General features: G+C 38.9%; 1 protein-coding gene across 5 annotated transcripts in view; it reads left to right on the top strand.

Annotated features, from left to right (window-relative positions):
- The window catches only part of slc12a5a (solute carrier family 12 member 5a), a 175,434-nt gene that overhangs the window by 130,072 nt on the left and 26,485 nt on the right, over positions 1-18,877 (top strand). For all 5 annotated transcript variants that reach the window (XM_087840965.1, XM_035904660.2, XM_087840968.1 and 2 more), the window contains exons 4-6: positions 6,475-6,621; positions 16,200-16,254; positions 17,215-17,345. In XM_087840965.1, coding sequence (XP_087697091.1) covers positions 6,475-6,621; positions 16,200-16,254; positions 17,215-17,345 — 333 coding nt within the window. The remainder of the gene's footprint in view (positions 1-6,474; positions 6,622-16,199; positions 16,255-17,214; positions 17,346-18,877) is intronic.

Here is an 18,877-nt window from a genome sequence, read left to right as displayed (position 1 = left end):
GGGGAAAATGACATTTTGCAGTCTGGAGAGAGTTACTGCCAACTTTGGTTTTGTTGTGCTTCTGTGGAGTGTGGTAGGGCATAAACACCTTGTTGCTGTTGTAATACTCAATTGTATTTACACACCTTTTAGCGCAGATTATTATAATCTGCATTATCAGTCGTGCTTTCAACCTGCCTTCCTCTAAGTCTGCAGTTGTGTATGAAAAGCATTAATGGACAAAAATGATACTGAATTTTTTCACTGCTCTGTAAGCCTTTCTGACAAACTATTCTATTCAAGATGTTATCTTTTTCAGATTCCACAATCTAACCTCTGCTATTTCAATTCAAAAAGACATACTCTTTTTCCTGTATTTGATAATAATCAACCCCTGTATGAGGCTGATATTATACAACTCTTTAACAGTTTCCAGTGAGTGAATGCTGCAAATGATCCGTCCGTGTGATGAAGAGCCCAGCGTGTGTGTATTTAACACAAAGCAGTTGTTAACGAGTTTTTGAGACTTCTACATCATCAGCGTGACTTCTTTTTACCCTCAAAAAATGACATAAATTGCATGACACATTTTTAAATGCAAAAATATGGCTTATGTAGCAAATGTGATACAAATTCAAACTCATATATGGAGATTAAAATTTGATATATTTTTGTATATTTTGTCTAAAAGTTCAACAAACACTCCATCATCTAAACATTAAAGATTTCTGGCAGTTATTTCATGGTTCAGGTTTTGAAGGGTTAACATTACTGGTAAATGGACTGGTTCTAATTTCTTATATTGCACTTTTCTGCTCTGCTTGAGCCCTCAAAGCGCTTTATACAACATTCACATACACATTTATACAAGTCTAAGTGCTTTCTATCTAACATTCACACATTCACACTCTGATGAATGTATCAGGAGCAAGTCAGGGTTCACCATCTTGCCCAAGGACACTTTGGCATCACACCAGAGCAGCCAGGGATTGAACCACCAACCTTCTGTTTAGTAGATAACCTGCTCTACTTCTCAGCCACCCCAGGAAAAGAGATGAGCAGCGAGGAAATTCTTGTTATTAGATTCACCCACCTTGAAAGGAATTACAAAGCTCCAGCTTCCTGAAGGTGTTTTGTCTGCGATATGTAAGCGCACACAGGCTTTCCTTTAATAACATACCTGTTGTTACAAACTAACCTCAGCCCACTTTGTGCAGTGGCAGCAATTTTGAGTCAAACAACAAAGTGCTGATGGCAGGGGTGCCTTTCTGCCTGCAGCACCTAAGTGCTAATGTATATTACACACCAAGTCCCTGAAGGACCTGCCAAGGGAAAGGCAGTGTTTTTAATTACAGGATTGCTGCTGGGGTGAGAAAGAAGAGAACTGAAAAGTTATGGGAAGTGAAAGTGAAATTGTGTCTTAATTATCCTAAATGTGTGTTTTTATTTTGAGTTTCTTGGATTTTAGTTCTATGAATTAAAATTTATTTCTGTGTTTGACTCTAATACTACCCCTACTGTTTGTCTGGTTTTTTCATTAAATAAAAATTGAACCTTAAAGCAGAGTACAGTGATACTGTGCTGTCTTTCTGACGAACAATATAACATATATCAGGTGCACACAGACCAGAGATATACACTAGAAGTAAAACCACCTCTTTGATAATATATATGTAGTTTTACAAATATGAGTCCTTTCAAGGTTTACACGGGGTTTGTCTACGCTGACATGCAGATGATGAGAAATGCTCTCTGCCACACACTGAAGGGCACAGTGAGTAGCAAACTTATTTACATACCCTAGACAACTGACAAAGTGTGCAAATAATAATCATATAGTGGGAGATATGACAGAGATGAATGGGGTTTGTTCTCAGCTGCTCTCTCGAGCAACCTGCGGAGGGCAAGATGTGGATCTTTGATTAAAGCACAGCGAGCCTGAAAGTTGAGCGGTTCCCCGCTGCGAGGATTAAGTTGTGCGAGAGGTGAAGCTGTAGATTACATGTCAGCCATATTAAAGACAGAGTGTACACACACAGGGAAAATATAACAAACACCTTATGGAAAAACTGAAGTGTCGGATTAACAACAGTGCAGTTTAGATTTACTTTGTTAATCTTGCAAATAATAGAACAAGAAAACCGGAGGGGAACTAATGATTCTTTTTATAATCTCTTCATCTACTACTCTTTTTGTTGATTAATAATCAATATAACATCGAATCCTGCAGCTGCAAAAAAAAATTAAAAACATTGAATTTCCAAGGTCATCTTGAAGAGGCTTGTGTGAGCAAATGCCCAAAAACAAAAGAAATAATTGACGAATATTTCTGATTAAAACTGATGATAATTCAGTTGTGTTAGCCAAATAGAAATTTGTAATCAAAAGCAAAGAAAACATTAGGAATTACATACTAGGCTATGTGGTAAACCAATGGAAGATTGACTTATGCTAGAATCAGTTGCATATTTTTTTTGTCTTCTAATGGTTATCCAGTCTTTAAAATACAGAATATAAAGCTGCTAGCATGCAAACACAAATGTTTTACAAGTTTACCCACTTGCCATTCTTTTACAGCTCTCTCAGTTGGTGGAAGTCAAAACACTCATCGGTTGCACGGCTGGTTCACTGTTTTCTATCACACTTGTTGTTTTGAATGGTGTATTATGTCAGGTTATGTCAGCTAGCAACTTAAAAAAGTTAAATATCATGATGGAGCAAACACTAATCCGTTGCAGTATTATCAGCCTATTCTTAATACTGTGTGGGTTCCATTCATGTCCTGACTTCTCTGTGGTGTCTCACAGTGGGAAGTCAGTAGATCTGTTGGGCCCTGGGGGTGGCAGAGTGGGGCACCAGCCCATCAGGCTTGTTCAGGAACATGGGGTCTGGTCAGTTTGTAGAATGGATCGATACCTGTCATATAGCATATGACCAGTTTTGTCCACTGACAGGTAAGGTATATATAATCAGATATTGAGATATGATATGATATGATATGATATGAGAAACTGAGTGCTTCTGGTGAGGTAATCAGGGGCTTCCAAAGTGATAAGCTTGCTAATTGCATTTCCGAGTGTGAGCACTTGCTCTGTTGTTTATCTAAAGGAAATTAGAAGATAATTATATTTGTAAGACCTGCTTGGACTTGCTCTGCCTCTGTCTCTCCAGCTCTACCTCTCTCATTCTGCTCCTCTCTGCAAACAGTACATTATTAATGCTGGAAAGCGGGCCTCTCCAAACAAATCACATACTGTAGCATCAGACACAACATTATTCATTTGATGTCAGCCACTTGTCAGGATGATTTGATTAAAAGTCTGGATTATGAATTCAGCATCTGCTGTCACTTCCCCGTGTGGGCCTCGTGGTTTTAAGTTCTCCATCTTGTGTAGTGTCCATTTGCTACAGCAAATTTAATAACCCTTGTTGAAGAAATATATTAGAGGCCGTGACTGATAACCACGAACCACTTAAGGTTCTCCCCAGAGCACATCATTATTTCATCATACATTTTGAAACCAACGCTGAACTTGAGAGTTTAAAAAACGTAATCATGGAAGAAACGCTTTTATGTGAAAAAGCAAAAGCTAAGAGCTCCCTGCTCACGTAACTGCGTGACACTGTTTCCAAATTAGCCCAGACATACTGTAACCTTTTTGCACGTGGCTCTTACTGATTCCCCTGCAGTAAGTAAGTATTAGCTAAAGGTCAATAAATCGGCAAAACCAGATTTTCATTAGAGTGTTGAAATAGGACTTATTATTCTCATTTTTAGCTCCGTAATTTCAGCCTTGAATTTTACTGCATGATGTTTAAAATAATATTTTGCTGTGCCTCGGTACTGCCCCCCTGTTTATCAAATGTCTGCAATAAGACGTTTTAGGTCTGTTCCCCCTCCCCTTATGCCAACTTTATTCTGATTGCCTATAAAACAGAAGGTTTGAACAGCAGGTGGGTGGACCTGTGTTCATAACCAGTCTGCATGTGATGACAGTATTAAGGATATCTGCTTTCACTGATATCATACAGGGCCAAGAGTAGGTGCAGTCTAAAGCTTGAGCTTTTTTAGCTCACATGGATTACATGTTATTGAAATTTTGGCTGTGTTGCTATGATCATCCACAACACTAACAGTAGATTATGGAGTAAAAAAGGAAAAGTTAATATCTCAGCTTTAATGAAACATGTAACTGTTCATGCTGAGTACCCAAGAAAGATTTGTCAACATGATTTTTGGTAACAAAATGCTGCTGAATCACCAGCACAATTTCTTTTTTGTCCTAGAGAATTTCATACATTTTAAAAGAACTTCTATACATAAACACATATTTCGGTCTCCTATTGTCATCAGATGCAAGGGCCTAAATTGTGAACGTTGGGGTATCACAATGTTAGAGTTTCACTTCACCATCATTGTGACCAAGACATTTCCTATGATATTGATTTCCAAATCTATATCTGTACCAAATTACCCAAAACACGCCATTATTTACAGAATTGTCACATTAGTATTATGGGCACAATATTGTAATTTCATTCAAGTTATCAGGTACTTGGGTATATGTTTTGTTTTAATTATAAACTTCTTTGATTTTTATGTCCTTATGTTGTATCAAAGCCATAAGTCTGTAAGCACGTTGCCTGCTGAAGTTCATTTTGTTTTACAACCCACAAAGCTTGTGAGCAACAAGATACATTTTTGGGTGACGTGGTGATTTATTAGGAAAAATAATTAAATTACTAGATATCCAGCGTTAAAAATCAAGGGATAAAACTTAAGGTAACACAGCAGGGAGGTGATAATGAGCCAACCCAGGCATGTCTTTATCCACACCTTGTCAGGTGTGAACAATTAGCAACCTAAAGACCTTTGTACTGTCACTTCAAGGGCAGTTACTGCTGACGATGGGCATAAAGTTAGGCCAAATTAAACTATCTATGATTCAGTACTTCCTATCCTAACGAAAGTCTTTGGTTGTACGAGTAAAGCTCAGTAAACACTGTGTGTATAATTATATAGACGTGATGTTCCCAGTTTAGCTGTAATTTCCCATTTGAGATACATTTTTATCACCCAGCTGCTCTTTTGTTTTTAATACTTTTTAATACTTACATTTTTGTAACCTTTCTGTGTATTAGCATCTTTACTAACTCAATCTACAGCTAATCAATCCTTTATTCATCATTTTAAGCTGCATTTAAGTGCAAACATGCAGCAGAGAAGCTTCGTTCATGTGTCTGTGATTTAATGATGTGACAGTGAAGGTCGCTTGGTAAAATGGGTCATGGCTGGATACTAGAATAATTACCTGTCATTGGCCAAGCTGTCCTCGAGCAGGAAATTAATATTTCTCTATTATGTACAGGGTTAGCTGCTGTGTCCTTCAGATTTAATAAATGCCATCATGACGGTACAGACCCACACTGGAAACACTCATATACTGTTCATTAACAAATTCATGCAAACGCATTCACATCAAGTGCATCCAAAAACCTTCGGCAAGAGAATCCTCCTATTAATAAATATGAAGTGCAACAAAATACGTCGTGATTCTCCGAGCGTCAGTAATTGCCTTCAATAGATCAGCCTTGAAAGTACAGAGCAGCTGTCTTTGTCAACTGATCCACACCAGGGACTGCACTGCAGCACCAAGACACAAAAACACCCAGCCTGTAAAGAAATACAGTGATATTTCATGCATTCATTGAACAGATTGGTCACATGGCTGCTTTCTGATCTCTGAAGTTTTCTTTATTTCCTGGGCTTAAACTGTTTTTGTAGTCAGCAGAGGATTTGGAAGCAGGAATGTAGGAGAGACATATATTTATGCAAGAGGACCGAAAAGTATATTTTGGCATAGAATTTGTAAGCTTTTCACACACTTTAACTCCAGTTTACATTATGTCTTCTTACAGCTATCCTTAAAATAAAAAATAACCCAAATGATTATAATTTTAAATAGAAAGTCCCTAACAAGAAAAAAGAGCCTATAATCAAAAGCGTGTGTTTGCAGTAAATCAACCCACTAATGTGGCAACAACAGCAAATTCAAGCCAAAGTGGCCTTTTTAAAATCACAAATTGGGCCTTTGAAAGTAATAATCTGTGAAGTCCTATGTGCCTTTTTCCTTAATGGCAATGTGACAATGTGTTCAGTGTTTTGGTTTATTGTTTTGGGTCTTTGCACGTGTAAAAAAAATAGGCACATAACACATACTGCAAACTGTGCTTCCCAGCATGCACGGCTGATGTGTTGACTTTTATTGATTAATGAATCTGCCAAAATGCAGCAGGAGTCATTCAGTGGGTGCTGCGCATCTGGTGTGGAATGCTTATAGCGAGAGACAAGCTAAGCATTTACATCTGGAGTTTGACAGCTATCTGAATTTTAACGTTATACAATCTAAATTAAGTACTTGGAGAAACTTAAACTGTAACTGTTCATGAATAATGCTCAGGTGTCTCTTTCTTCTCACCCCTCTCTTCTTTCAGGCTCCCCAGCTCGGCACACTGATGGGCGTTTATTTGCCGTGCATCCAAAACATCTTCGGAGTCATCCTGTTCCTCAGGATGACCTGGTTGGTGGGAATCGGAGGTGTCATTGGGACTTTCGTCATCGTTTTCATGTGCTGTACCACAGTGAGTGTTGTACATTCTTGTAAAGTTTAGCCCAGGTTCATAGTGAAAATTCAGAATTTCACACGTTTTATAAAGTGCAGCATTCGTGGAGCGTAGCATATTGTAGAGTGGAAGGTAGCAGATGTAGCAGAATTTATTGTTCAGCAGTGTAAGATTGTTATCACCATTATTGGCTCTGGTGAGAACAGCAAAGATTAAGGACCTTGCACAGAATATGGTTAGAGAAACAGAGGATATAAATATGTTTATAATGGTTCGGTAATTTCTGTGTTTTGATTAGTGTCATACTAATACATACCATCTCATACTGTGTATGGTTGTGTGTGTGTGTGGCAAATAAAATTTGAATTTGAATTTAGTGAGCAGTAGTTTTCCATTAATGTGGTGCCATACTTTGAATTGCAAGTAATTACTTCTCTCCATTAGCCAAAACAGCTTTCTTTTTTATTTCATTCAAAAATAGTTCGCCAGAGGTCGTTTCACAGTAAAATTGGTCATACAGCTGTTGTTCAGTCTCTAAATAGCATCAGTCTCCTTAGTAAGCAGAGTCAGCCTACAATACACACAATGTATCTTTGTTTATTTTTCCCAAAGATATCCCCCTTATTTTAAGGATAAGAGCTTTGCTGTAATGTGTTTGAACAGCTTAAATGTTGACATTCTTTCTTGGTTTTAGTTAAGCACAATTTCTTCGCTAAACATATAATACAGCCCAACCCTCTTTGCTCTACAGTTCTGTACTGATGTATTGTATTGGTTTATGTCCAATAGAAAACTTCTGGTAAGGTACCACCCCCAAGAATTTTTAACGTGTTACATCTACAGAAATATGGATAGTTGACCCAGTCGAGGTTTTAAACGGCAAGTCTAAGGTTACAGCTTACTTAAATGGAGCTGTGTGGTCAAAGAATGCAATTATCTATATAGGAGTATAGTTCGCAGACATTTCCCTCTTAACAATGTGGCATTCAGCAGTAATAATAAAGTGACAAACTGGCAAGTATTCTTTTTTTTTTTAGGTTTTTAAACTCTAATCTTACATGAGATAGCATTAAAGGAAATTATTATTATTATCATTAAAGGAGTGTTGAAGATTGTTTTGTTTGGTAATTTATTTCAAACATGTAAACAATATACAGGTACATTTAGAGAAGGAAATAAGAGAAAAAAAAATACTATACAAAAATCAATACATTTCAATATAGCTACTGTTCTAATTAATTTACATGTTGAAAGGAAGTGGGAAGAAGTAAACACTTATTCAATCCCACCCCTTTGCCATAAATTATCAGTTAATATTTAGTCAGCTTTTTGTCTATGGAATTTGTGATGTATTCTATTGAATCTAATAGTGCCAATGATGTTGATCTGCTTGATCTGAATCCGTACTGACTCTCGGTGAGTAGTTTATGTTTATCTGTAAATTTTTCCAGTCGGTTTTTAAACGGTTTTTCAAGAATTTTTGAGAATTGAGGTAGTAAAGAGACAGGCCTGTAGTTTGTGAAATGGTGTTTGTTGCCAGATTTGTATAGAGGTATAACTTTTGCTATTTTCATTCTATCTGCTAATTGACCAGTTTGAAATGATAAATTACAGATGTATGTAAACGGTTTTATAATAGCCTCAATGACTCTTTTAACCACTATTATATCAATGTCATTACAATCCAAAGATTTCTGATTTCATGAACGGCTGTGAGAAACATAGAATATGGATTTCTGTCAATCAGTGTATCCGGTTTTTCCTGTGCTTTCCCAGGATGAGTGATTGTTCTTGCTAAATTTGGTTCAGCAGTTACAAAGAATTCATTGAGACTATTTGCCACAACATCCATATTGTATTCTTTATGGTCATTACAAATTAAATACTTGGGATAGTTCTTTTGTCCAGCCCCACGTTTTATAACACTGTTCAGTATTTCCCATAATCTTTTAATATTATTTCTATTTATATCTAATTGCTTCATATAGTATTCCTTTTTACTATATCTAAGTATATTAGTTAACCTATTTTTATACCAAATTTTTTCCATATTCTGAGCAGCGACAGTTCACTTCAAGGTGGCAGGTTTATATTTGAGGACACAGGGGTTAGCAAGATTATAGAGGATCCTAAAATGTTTTTTACATCTTGCCAAGCCCAAACAGTGCTGAGAATTACATACGTAGGTTCCTGATACTAAGAGCGTTCACAGAGGTTTGAGATGTATGAAATAAAACGTCTTCTTCTGTATTGGTTTAATAAGCAGTTATGTTTTTTTGTGCTATCGCTCTTTTCAAAAAGCTTAATTTTCTGAAAATACTCATAGTTTAGAGTTTTGTAGTTTCTTGTTTTCGAGACATAGAAGAAGCTACTTTTGGCTGCTCCATTATTCACAAGGGGTCTCCACAGCGGGTAGCGCCGCATGTTTGCTTTGGCAGATTTTTACAGCAGATGCCCTTCCTGACTCAACCCCCAAAGGATTTGTGTCTCCTCCCGAGACTGAACTAGGGATCTTTCATTTATTAGATGAATGAAAGCCGCTGTTTGTGAGACATCTATTTTTATTTGCCAGGATGGTATCATTGACCCTGCACCAAATCCAGCAAAGTAGTGTTAAAGTGAAATTTCAAGAGAGGAGGTTTTAATCATCTTATTTTAGCCTGTGTAATGATTCTGGGTCTGAGTGAATTGTAACGTTGCAGATCACATAACCAGGTTCCTTTTGTGCTGTATAAAGCGCAAACTGCCTCTCTGTCGATGATCTGTTTGTATAACACAGACCCCACACGTTCGGTCTGTAAAAAAGAACAACATGACACGCTGTGATGCTCCCTGGTTCCCTTTAATGTCACTGCCACAGAGTCATGTGTCAGAGTGACTTTGGACTGACACCCTGCCGTGGCCCTGAGACTCGCATTACATAAGACTCTCCCACAGGATCGAAGTCGCTGCTGTGGTCTGGCTGGCTTCTACAAGATGATCGTGTTTGATGCATTTGATTGTCAGAGAGCATATACTTGGCCTCCTCACTCGAAAGCTTAACATCTCTATTCTGAAGGATGTTGACTTAATTTACTGTCTCTGTTGAAAACTTGACAATGTCCTGCGTGAGAGCTTTCTGTCAGACAACACAGGCGCATCCAGCCTGAGTATGGCTTTTCAGTGGATTGCCTTGCTAATTTCATTGTACATGACAGTTTAATTAAAACTTTGTGGTCTATAAGATGTAAGAGCTGTGTGTCGTTCCTCTGATTTGCATTTTGGGTTATGGACTTTATGTTGGTTTGTCTGCGAGTTTGTGCAACCTAGATTCTCCTCCAGCTGAGTATATTTATAGAACGACCCCCTCAAATCCCAAACACTGCCTGCACAGACACATGCTGCGGCCCCGTCATTTTTCTGTGTGACAGTATAGAGGGCATACTGAATGAAACAGCATATTGATAGAACATAATATGTAATTCCGCGTTTGAGCCTGATATCTTAGTAATTACCTCTAAAATATAGATACTGAATCTCATCAGCTTATTATTTTTTTTCCATCAGCATCATAAAAATATAAATAATTAATAAAAAGGGGATAAAAAAGATTTTGTGTGGTGCATGAAAAAATACAGCACTCAGTTTTATGGTGGAAAAAATAGCAGGAGAGAAAAAAAAAAGGCTTGGAGATCAAAGCTGGTTCAGACACAGCTTGACAGGAAGTCGTGCAAACACACAAACACATTTGCAATTCCTATGCTTCATTTCTTATGCTTTAACACACACAGAGGAATCAGTGCTAAAAAGTTCCTTACGTCCATTTACTAGAATAAACTCTGAAAAACATCTCTCAATAATTTCGTCTCACTGTTTAATATCACACACACACACACACTTTTTTATCACTCACACTGAGCTCATTGCAGAGCCCCGGGGCGATAAGCTCGAGCGTGAACGGTGTGTGAGAAACCCCCACCTCTCTCCTCCTGAGCTCCTTACATAACCACCGAGGCCTTAAGGGGCTGACAGCAATGAGCGCGCGCGCGCGTGTGTGTGCATGTACATACGTGTACGCAGCGATGCCCACCTGAGTGAAATCCACAGGAGCCAAAGTGCGAAGGAATCTCGCATGTTGTAGAGCTTAATAATATACAGCAGGACCCCATGTTTTATTCACTTCATGGGATGTCACTGACAGTGCACTTTTCAGGTGCTTAATCACAGCTGCACATATCTGCAGCTGTCAAACGCTCGCGCCAATATTTTTCTGTCACATCTTGGCGGAACGTTAACGAGCCGCAGTGCTCAAACATTCAGGGAATCGTTATATAAAGAACGCGCCTCCGTGTGGAACGGCTCTGACACATTAAACCATTAACCATGAAATTATACGCGCAAGCCACCATTTTAAAAATCAGTGCTTTGCTGCAGACAGCATTCTCCGAACAGGCACGCTTAAACGCGTGTACGTCGTACTGGTATATGAGTCTTTTTACCCCAGATGATGAATACAGGCTCTTACCACATTAAAATGAGCTTCAATATTCTAGATGGAAAGTCATCTGTTATTTGGTCTTCCTCATTACTTCCAGGTCTTGAATCCAAATGCTGTGAGGGGAAGGGTTGGATGCCCTCTGTCGTGACTCATTTAAATGCTTAGGATGCCTTTCTCGCTCATTTCCTCATATTTTACTCTTTTGCTTCTTCAATTTCTCCAAGCCTTTTCTTTTTTCCATGTTGCTGTCTCATTATTCCCTTTCTCCTCCTCCTCCTTCCTTTGATTCTATTCTCTCTCTTGCTCTCATGCTTATTCTATTATTCCATTTTTGTCCTTTTTCTGCCACGTCTGTTCTTGTCTCACAGCATAGCACAGCAGCATCTCGTCCTCTTACTTATTGTTTCCATTCCCTTCATCACTCTGAAAGTGAAAATCACCTCAATCACTGTCATTTGACATTGGTGCCTTCCATAGTATATCATCCACAGGGATTTCAAGTGATGAGCAGCACCCTGAAACTTCTGTGCTTTTGTATGTCAACTAATGAAGTTGTACCTCAAAAAAAACAATTCTGCATTTGTGTAATGAAGCATGATAATGAAACACGCTCTCAGGGCAAAGCAAAAGCTCCAGTCCTGTCGAAACCAATTTCCGCTCAACTGTAAGATCAAAAAAAGGCCAATTCAGAATATGTCTGTAGCTTTGGGAAGAAACAGACCAAAAGTGTCCTTTGGAGTCATCACTGGGGAGTGTGTCAGCTGGCAGGCTTTTCTTAAAAATGACTTTTTTTCACCAAATCTGGCTCATCTGATGATGATGGCTCAGCAATTATTCAGGCCTTGCTACCATTCCGATTACATTTTGAAGGAAAACATCTCCTTTGTGCGAAATGTAAGCTGTGTGTTGCTATATCTCATGTGGATGAGACAGATGGTGGGGAGGTCTAATCTGGCCTTTCTACTGGCATCCTTAGAGCCTAGAGGGCTTGTGGGTACATGTGAGTTTGGAGGCACTGACTCCAGGATTCATGGAGAAAGAGAGAGTTATAAACCAGAGGATGTTCACTAACGAAAACTCTCAAACCATCACAGTTTTAGGTTACCAGCCTGAAAGTGGGACAATAAAACAGGCCACAGGCTCTGGGTCAGTGGGAAGAAAGCTTTTGCCCATCCTGCCTGCTAAAACAGAACATCGCTGGGTTTTTTTTAGTGCCACTCTTCAAATGTTCTGCGAATACAGACATGATTTGGTCATCAAGTGCTTGAACTACAGAGGAGGAATCTGTGTTAGCTTTAATGGTAAATGGCCTGCATTTGTATAGCGCTTTTCTAGTCCCTAAGGACCCCAAAGCGCTTCACACTACATTCAGTCATTCACCCATTCACACACTAGCAATGGCAAGCTACATTGTAGCCACAGCTGCCCTGGGGCGCACTGACAGAGGCGAGGCTGCCGGATACTGGCGCCACCGGGCCCTCTGACCACCACCAGTAGGCAAACATGGGGTTAGTATCTTGCCCAAGGATATTTGGCATGCAGCCAGGACGCAGCCACCGACCTTCTGATTAGTGGCTGACCTGCTCTGCCACCTGAGCTACAGCCAGATATTAGATCTCCAGTATCTGCTTTTGATCCTATGTTGTGGTCCATTTGGGTCTGCAGGTGAGATCATTGGAGATGAAAGCCAGGCAGTTTCTCATGCATGACTTTTTCTGCTAGTATCCCTGTCTGCAGTGATGCCCAAAGGGTCATTTAACTAAAAGTGATAAAATGGTATTTCACAACAGTGACAACAACAAAATCATCTGCTCTGCTCTTCTGATGCCACTTGTGGTGGTTCAGTCAAACAAAACAACATATGACATTAATTGCACATCAGCAATCAATCATAGATTGAAGGTGAAATTATTCATCTAACTGGAGACAAAATTTGAGTTTTGAAAAGTGATAGTTGTTACTTTGTCTTGTCTGCAGCTGGTTGTAGACAAAATCAACGCAGAATCGATCCATATATCAATACAGTTTCCACTGAAACACAGATAAACCTCAAATAAACCTCAAATAATTGTTTGCTTGACCTAATCGCCCTCATTCATTTCCACTCCTCGCGCCTGTCAAGCCTTCTGTTCTCATAGAACGCACGGTGAGGCTAACAATATTGATACTGTCAGATTTTCAACTCCAAATTCTTGTTATTTTCAAAACAGTGAGTTGTGACTTCACACAGACAAAAGCAGGCTTCTCATTTCAAGCCAGTTACCTTCTGATATTGCCAGCTGAAATCGCAGCTGTCACTAACATGCTCAGTTTGTCAGCTTTAGTTTTCTAATTATATTTCGCTCCATGAGCACTGGTTCACACAAAGAGCTTTGATAAAGTCTTAAATTGGCACTTGCATAAATAACTGGATCTAAACCTCTGTTTCTCAGGAAATCGTCAGAACTCTTACAATGCTACTCCTTCAGACTGAACTGAAGGAGCTGTATTGTTTGCCGTGCTTCAGACTAGAATTAACGATATATATCTTGAGAATGAGATGGCAGAAATAAGATTCTGCTATGAGCATAAATTACAGTGGAGTACTTCTTGGAAATTAAAACATATAGACCACCTTCCAGACTCATAGTAATTGAAAATCACGTATCAATATAAAACAGAGCATGTGTTTTAAAGTCAAAGTCAAAGATATAGTGTATAATTTACCTTTAATATTATTGACATACATAAAATTCATAGTGAAGCATTACTAAAGCACAGTACATCAATCCTGTTTGGCTGCACCGCCAGCAGTGCAAATCAGACAAGTGCATTGCTGGCTTTTCTGCATGGAGATTCAGTGATTGGGTATGCGACTGACTACCTCTGAGTGGCTGCTGCCCACATCAGATAAAACACTTAAACAATTACTGTCTTATCTGCTGTGGTGGGAGAAGGGTTTCTGGCCTCATTATGACCAGATTAGAGTGAGAAACAGAGCCCAACTCACTGTTCACTCCTGATCATCAGTCCACCGGGCCCTCAGGTGACACTAACCACATTAAAGTCTTTGCGGAGACAGATACAATAACAGTTAAACATAACCAGCATGGTCTCCCGTGGCTGGAAAACCTCACTCCAGTGTAGCTGAAACAGAAACTTTGAAAAGAAACAACCACTGATTGTTGTGGTATAATTAATAAATAATAATAAGTAATTGTTCTGTAAAATGTTGTATTTATTAACCACTTTTCTTGTCAGTAACAGAATTTATTGTTGTTATTTTTTACCTTACATTTTAGGAAGGTGATTACAGTTTAAATGTTACCCAGGAAAGACTGCTATTGCACTAATGCTGCATGCAAGCACAGATTGCATGCAGCAATCTGCAATAACTTTACGTTCAAAACTCAACTGATAATAACATAATAAACTAGAACAACTAATTTATAGAAAAGCCCCAAAAAATAGGAGGAAGTGAGACGTGTTTTAGGCAGCCAGTTCTCACATTTCGTCCTCGCGTTTCTCTTTCTGTGTCTGCCTCTGTCTTTCATGTGCAGACAATGTGAAAAGACACTCAGAAATTCAACAATAGCAACTAAAAGAATAATGAAATCTTAATGCCGTCTTTGTACTGTCAAACACACTCTCCCGCTCTATTTCCCAGTCACTCTCAGTGCTTTCACGTTGTCATTTTTTATTTCTTCTGAACCATTCTTCCACTCTCTGCGTACATCTCTCCCTCTTGTCCTCTGCAGGCCAGTCGGGACTCGCGCTTTGTGTTGCAGGCGACCGTGATAGCCGTGAGCTTCGCTTTACCGTGCCCTCACATATCTCAACTCGACAGAGTTCCATAAGAGTTGTCGCTGGATGTCTGAATGTGCTCTGACAGCTGTTGACAGGCCCTGTGGTGTTATTATTTATCTAATCAACGAGCAGCCTGTCCGTTCTTTAATTCTATGCTGGGAAAATTCATTGCTTGGCGCTGGTATGAAGGACTTTACCTGGAGGAAATAAAAGAATTGAAGTTTGCTTAAAAAGAATCTGATAAAATGTGAAAGTGAGGACAGAACATTAAAACAGTAAACGATTTTTAGCAGTGCCAGTGGTTCTAGTGATGGCAATGTCAGGCAGTCTAATTCTTTGGGGGCTTCCTGCTCAGAAATGGCCTTTGGAGTTAATTATACACATAAGCATGAGTGGTCCACTTACAGTAAGACCAATATGTCTCTGTTGCCTTATTTGACAGAAATATGTGCATTCTTCCTGTTTGTTTCTGGTCATTTGATAAACAAAATGTCTGCAGTTTGTGAATAAATACATCTCCAATTACAAAACTGGAGTAGAAAAAATATTAGCATATTGCTGTTGATTTCCTTTCGGCTCTGCTGAAAGCCTCTAGGAATGTGCTAAAATTCCTCAATGCAGGAAAGACCCTACTCTGTCTTTGGTATCCACAGAAAAGCCTCATTAACGGTTAGATGGACTTCCATTACAATTTTTTTTCAGCTATCCATGGTAGCAAGAGGATAAACTAATGACTTGATGGATCAGGGTTATCCGCTAACTTTTCAACATGCACTACTGCAGCAGGCTTGTACTGAAATATCTTGAAGGGGGTTTGAAAATGTTTCACATATTCGTACACTGTGTTGAAGTGAAGTAGTTCCAATGACTTTGACTGACATTAACTGCTCAAGCTTTAACATCAAGTCATGTATTTTAGATGTCTGACATTTAGATTTATGACTAAGTTCCTGCCACATCCCGATTAGTGTGATCTCTCCTTTGAATTTAGTGCTGATTATTGCATGTTTATCTAAGATGGAGTCTGAGCTAGCTGTTTCAGGGTTTTTTTTTCCAACTAACTTGATTTGCACATACAGCATTGTGGTTGCGAGCATTGAGCTAAATCAGACTCTTAGTTTTGTTTTTTATTACTTAGATTTAGTTTACCAGTTTCAATTCATTTTTGGTGATATAAATAGCCATGACACCTTATTCATTGAGGTTTAGTTCACAATTTAAGAAAACAATAAATTGTATTCTTCAGAGTTGAAAAGATCAAAACCTTGTGTGCATAATTTGCAAATTTGATCTAATTCCTTCTTTTCCTGCTCCTCTGTCCTTCTCTTTGTAGACCATGCTGACTGCCATCTCTATGAGTGCCATCGCTACCAATGGAGTAGTGCCAGGTGGGTGAGCAGACGCTGGCACCACACAGTCATCGCTGTTTGAGTCTGTCCGCTTCTAAATTTCTCTTTTCGCTGATTGCTTTTGGCACAGTACACCCAGCGCAGCTTGATATCTCCAGAAACATTAAAAGCTTTAGTCTGGTATCTTGTGCACTTTAGCTCCTTGTCACGCAACATTATTTACACAAAATAAAGCATCGGCCAAATGCTTGTCATGAAGATCTGCATCGGCAAGTTTGTATCTGTACACAGACACATGAACGTGCATATGCAGGCTAGCTACGCTTTATAAGCGAGTTTACATAGTAATGATGGCCTGCGTCTTACCAGTTGGTGTGCATGCAGCAGGGGTCAGAGCAAATTACAGGCTTGTAGAGAAGTGTGGAAGTGTATGCCAATTATAACTGTCTCTGTTATAACCAGTCCCAACCCTTGTGCTGCTCCAAAGTGCTGATTAAGGTCTATTTATTTATGTTCAGTTAATTTATTTGCACACTGTTTGTGCATTTGTGTATAACAGTGTGATAAGATGCAATAATAAGAAAACCTTTTCTAGCAAATTCAGCAAAAATTACAACTGTCAGAAAGCAGTCTACCAAAATAAAAAAGCATTACAGAAAAAAAACTATTTTCTATCATTAATGTATGGAAATCGTTTTTTAATTTTAAAGAAATCTGCTGGATATTCACTGGTGTACACAGTGGACAGTTTTTTAAACATCTCTCTTGTTCTTTGTTGTCAAGTTTCTTTTATTTGATTGTGTAAAATGTTAGTCGTTAAAAGAGACACAATTGAAGTAAATGTCTGCACTCACCATGGTGACATGCTAATGTCAAAACGAATTAACAGATACAAAAATATATGTATGATTCAGCATGAGATGCCATCGTTTAGTCTTCTCACAGACAAAGTTACCCATTAAATGAGTACTTCAGAGTGATTTTGTGCTGTTCGTGTAGCTGGAGGCTCCTACTACATGATCTCCCGTTCACTGGGCCCTGAGTTTGGGGGAGCGGTCGGAATCTGTTTCTACCTGGGGACCACGTACGCTGGAGCCATGTACATCCTCGGAGCTATTGAGCTCCTCTTGGTGAGAATGACGCCCTCTTTGTGTTCACTCTCTCTGACTTTGTTAATGTCATCACCAGGCAGTAACATGTTAACTTTCTTTTCTTTTCATTAGTGTAGCATCGTAGTATTATTTTATTTAATGCCATAATTAATATTATGGCATTTGTACCCTCAGACCATGGCCACGTTGTCCAGGTCTCTGTCTTGTAACAGCTTCACCTCTTCCTTCACCTTTAGAGAGATTTGGGAGGTCTGCTTCAGACACATTCTCACTGCCACAAATACTAACTCTGGTTTAGGAAAGCTTGCAGGAAGCAGAAAACATGACACCTCCTTACTTGCTGTGAATCCTATTACCTTCACCGTTCTCACATGGGCTCGACTGAGTATCGTATGTGCTGGGCAGCTGAGAGGTTAAAAAGCAATTAATATCAGAGCACGTCTTGTGCTTTCTCACGTGCAGGTTAATGTTTAGAAATGAAACGCATGTGTGAAAACAGCTTATCTGCTAGTGTCAAACATCCAGCCTGGAGTGTGGAAGGACCATTTAAAAGTTGTCTCACCCCATCATGCCTCAACCAATCAGCGATCACCAAGTCTTAGATGGTCTTATGAATCATATTAAGTGATGCACTTCTCCTCAGGTGACCTGCCTGTTTTGAACCACTTCTTTATTCTGGAACTGATTCTGGTTAAATGCTTGTTTAAGGACGTTTGTAATACGTCCCAAACAGCTGCCACGTTGATTTATTTATTTTTCGAGTTCACTTCTATGTGAGTGAGAGAGAAAAGCGTCTAATATCCTGTCTATTTGAAATGACATCCATTTCAAGCTTATTCATCCGTGATGTCACAAGACCACGATGACCTAAAAGAAAAACGATGTGAGCTGCCAGGTTAGTAGAGGATGACCGCTCAAATCACAGCTTTTTCTTCCCTGCAGTAAACCCTCCAACATCACATTTTGACAATTTTTACCAAGGTGATAACACTGTCAGACCCACAACTCTGAGGGGAACTTTGTTGTGCTCCAGTGGCAAAATATTACCCTTTAGATTAAATTATAGTGGTAATATATAAAAGATTTTTGCATCATGTTCAAGGTCATGGTCCAAGCAGATTTGAAGCCAACATTGGAAATGTTTCAATGGTTAAAGGCAAGGAGCCAAACAAAACCGCTAGCCCAGAGGTATTTAAACATTAATCACTAATGTGTGCAGGGAATGTGGCTAATCTTTTCTTGTTTCTTTCTTTTCTTTGTTTTAACCAGGTAACAACAAACATTTTCTAGTACTAATTTACAATTTTGTTTTCACGTGATTGTTCGGTGTTGTAATATAAGCTTTTATTTTTTTGCTTGTTTGTTCATTTTAGAGTGAGTTTGTTTTACCCTTTTCCAATCTTCATATTAAGTGTGTGTCAGTCTTCTTGTCCAACTCTAACAAGTGTGTATTTCTCCAAATGTCAAATTGCTCCTGTGAAGGTGTCCTATTATGTGCATTTCCAGATCAAAGTGTGTATTCTTGGACTCTCGCAGAGTAGCTTTGTATG

This window comes from Neolamprologus brichardi, chromosome 5 (assembly GCF_056152115.1).
Source record: "Neolamprologus brichardi isolate AB-2024 chromosome 5, ASM5615211v1, whole genome shotgun sequence".
Classification (NCBI taxonomy): domain Eukaryota; kingdom Metazoa; phylum Chordata; class Actinopteri; order Cichliformes; family Cichlidae; genus Neolamprologus; species Neolamprologus brichardi.
This window is presented reverse-complemented; position numbering and strand designations above follow the sequence as displayed.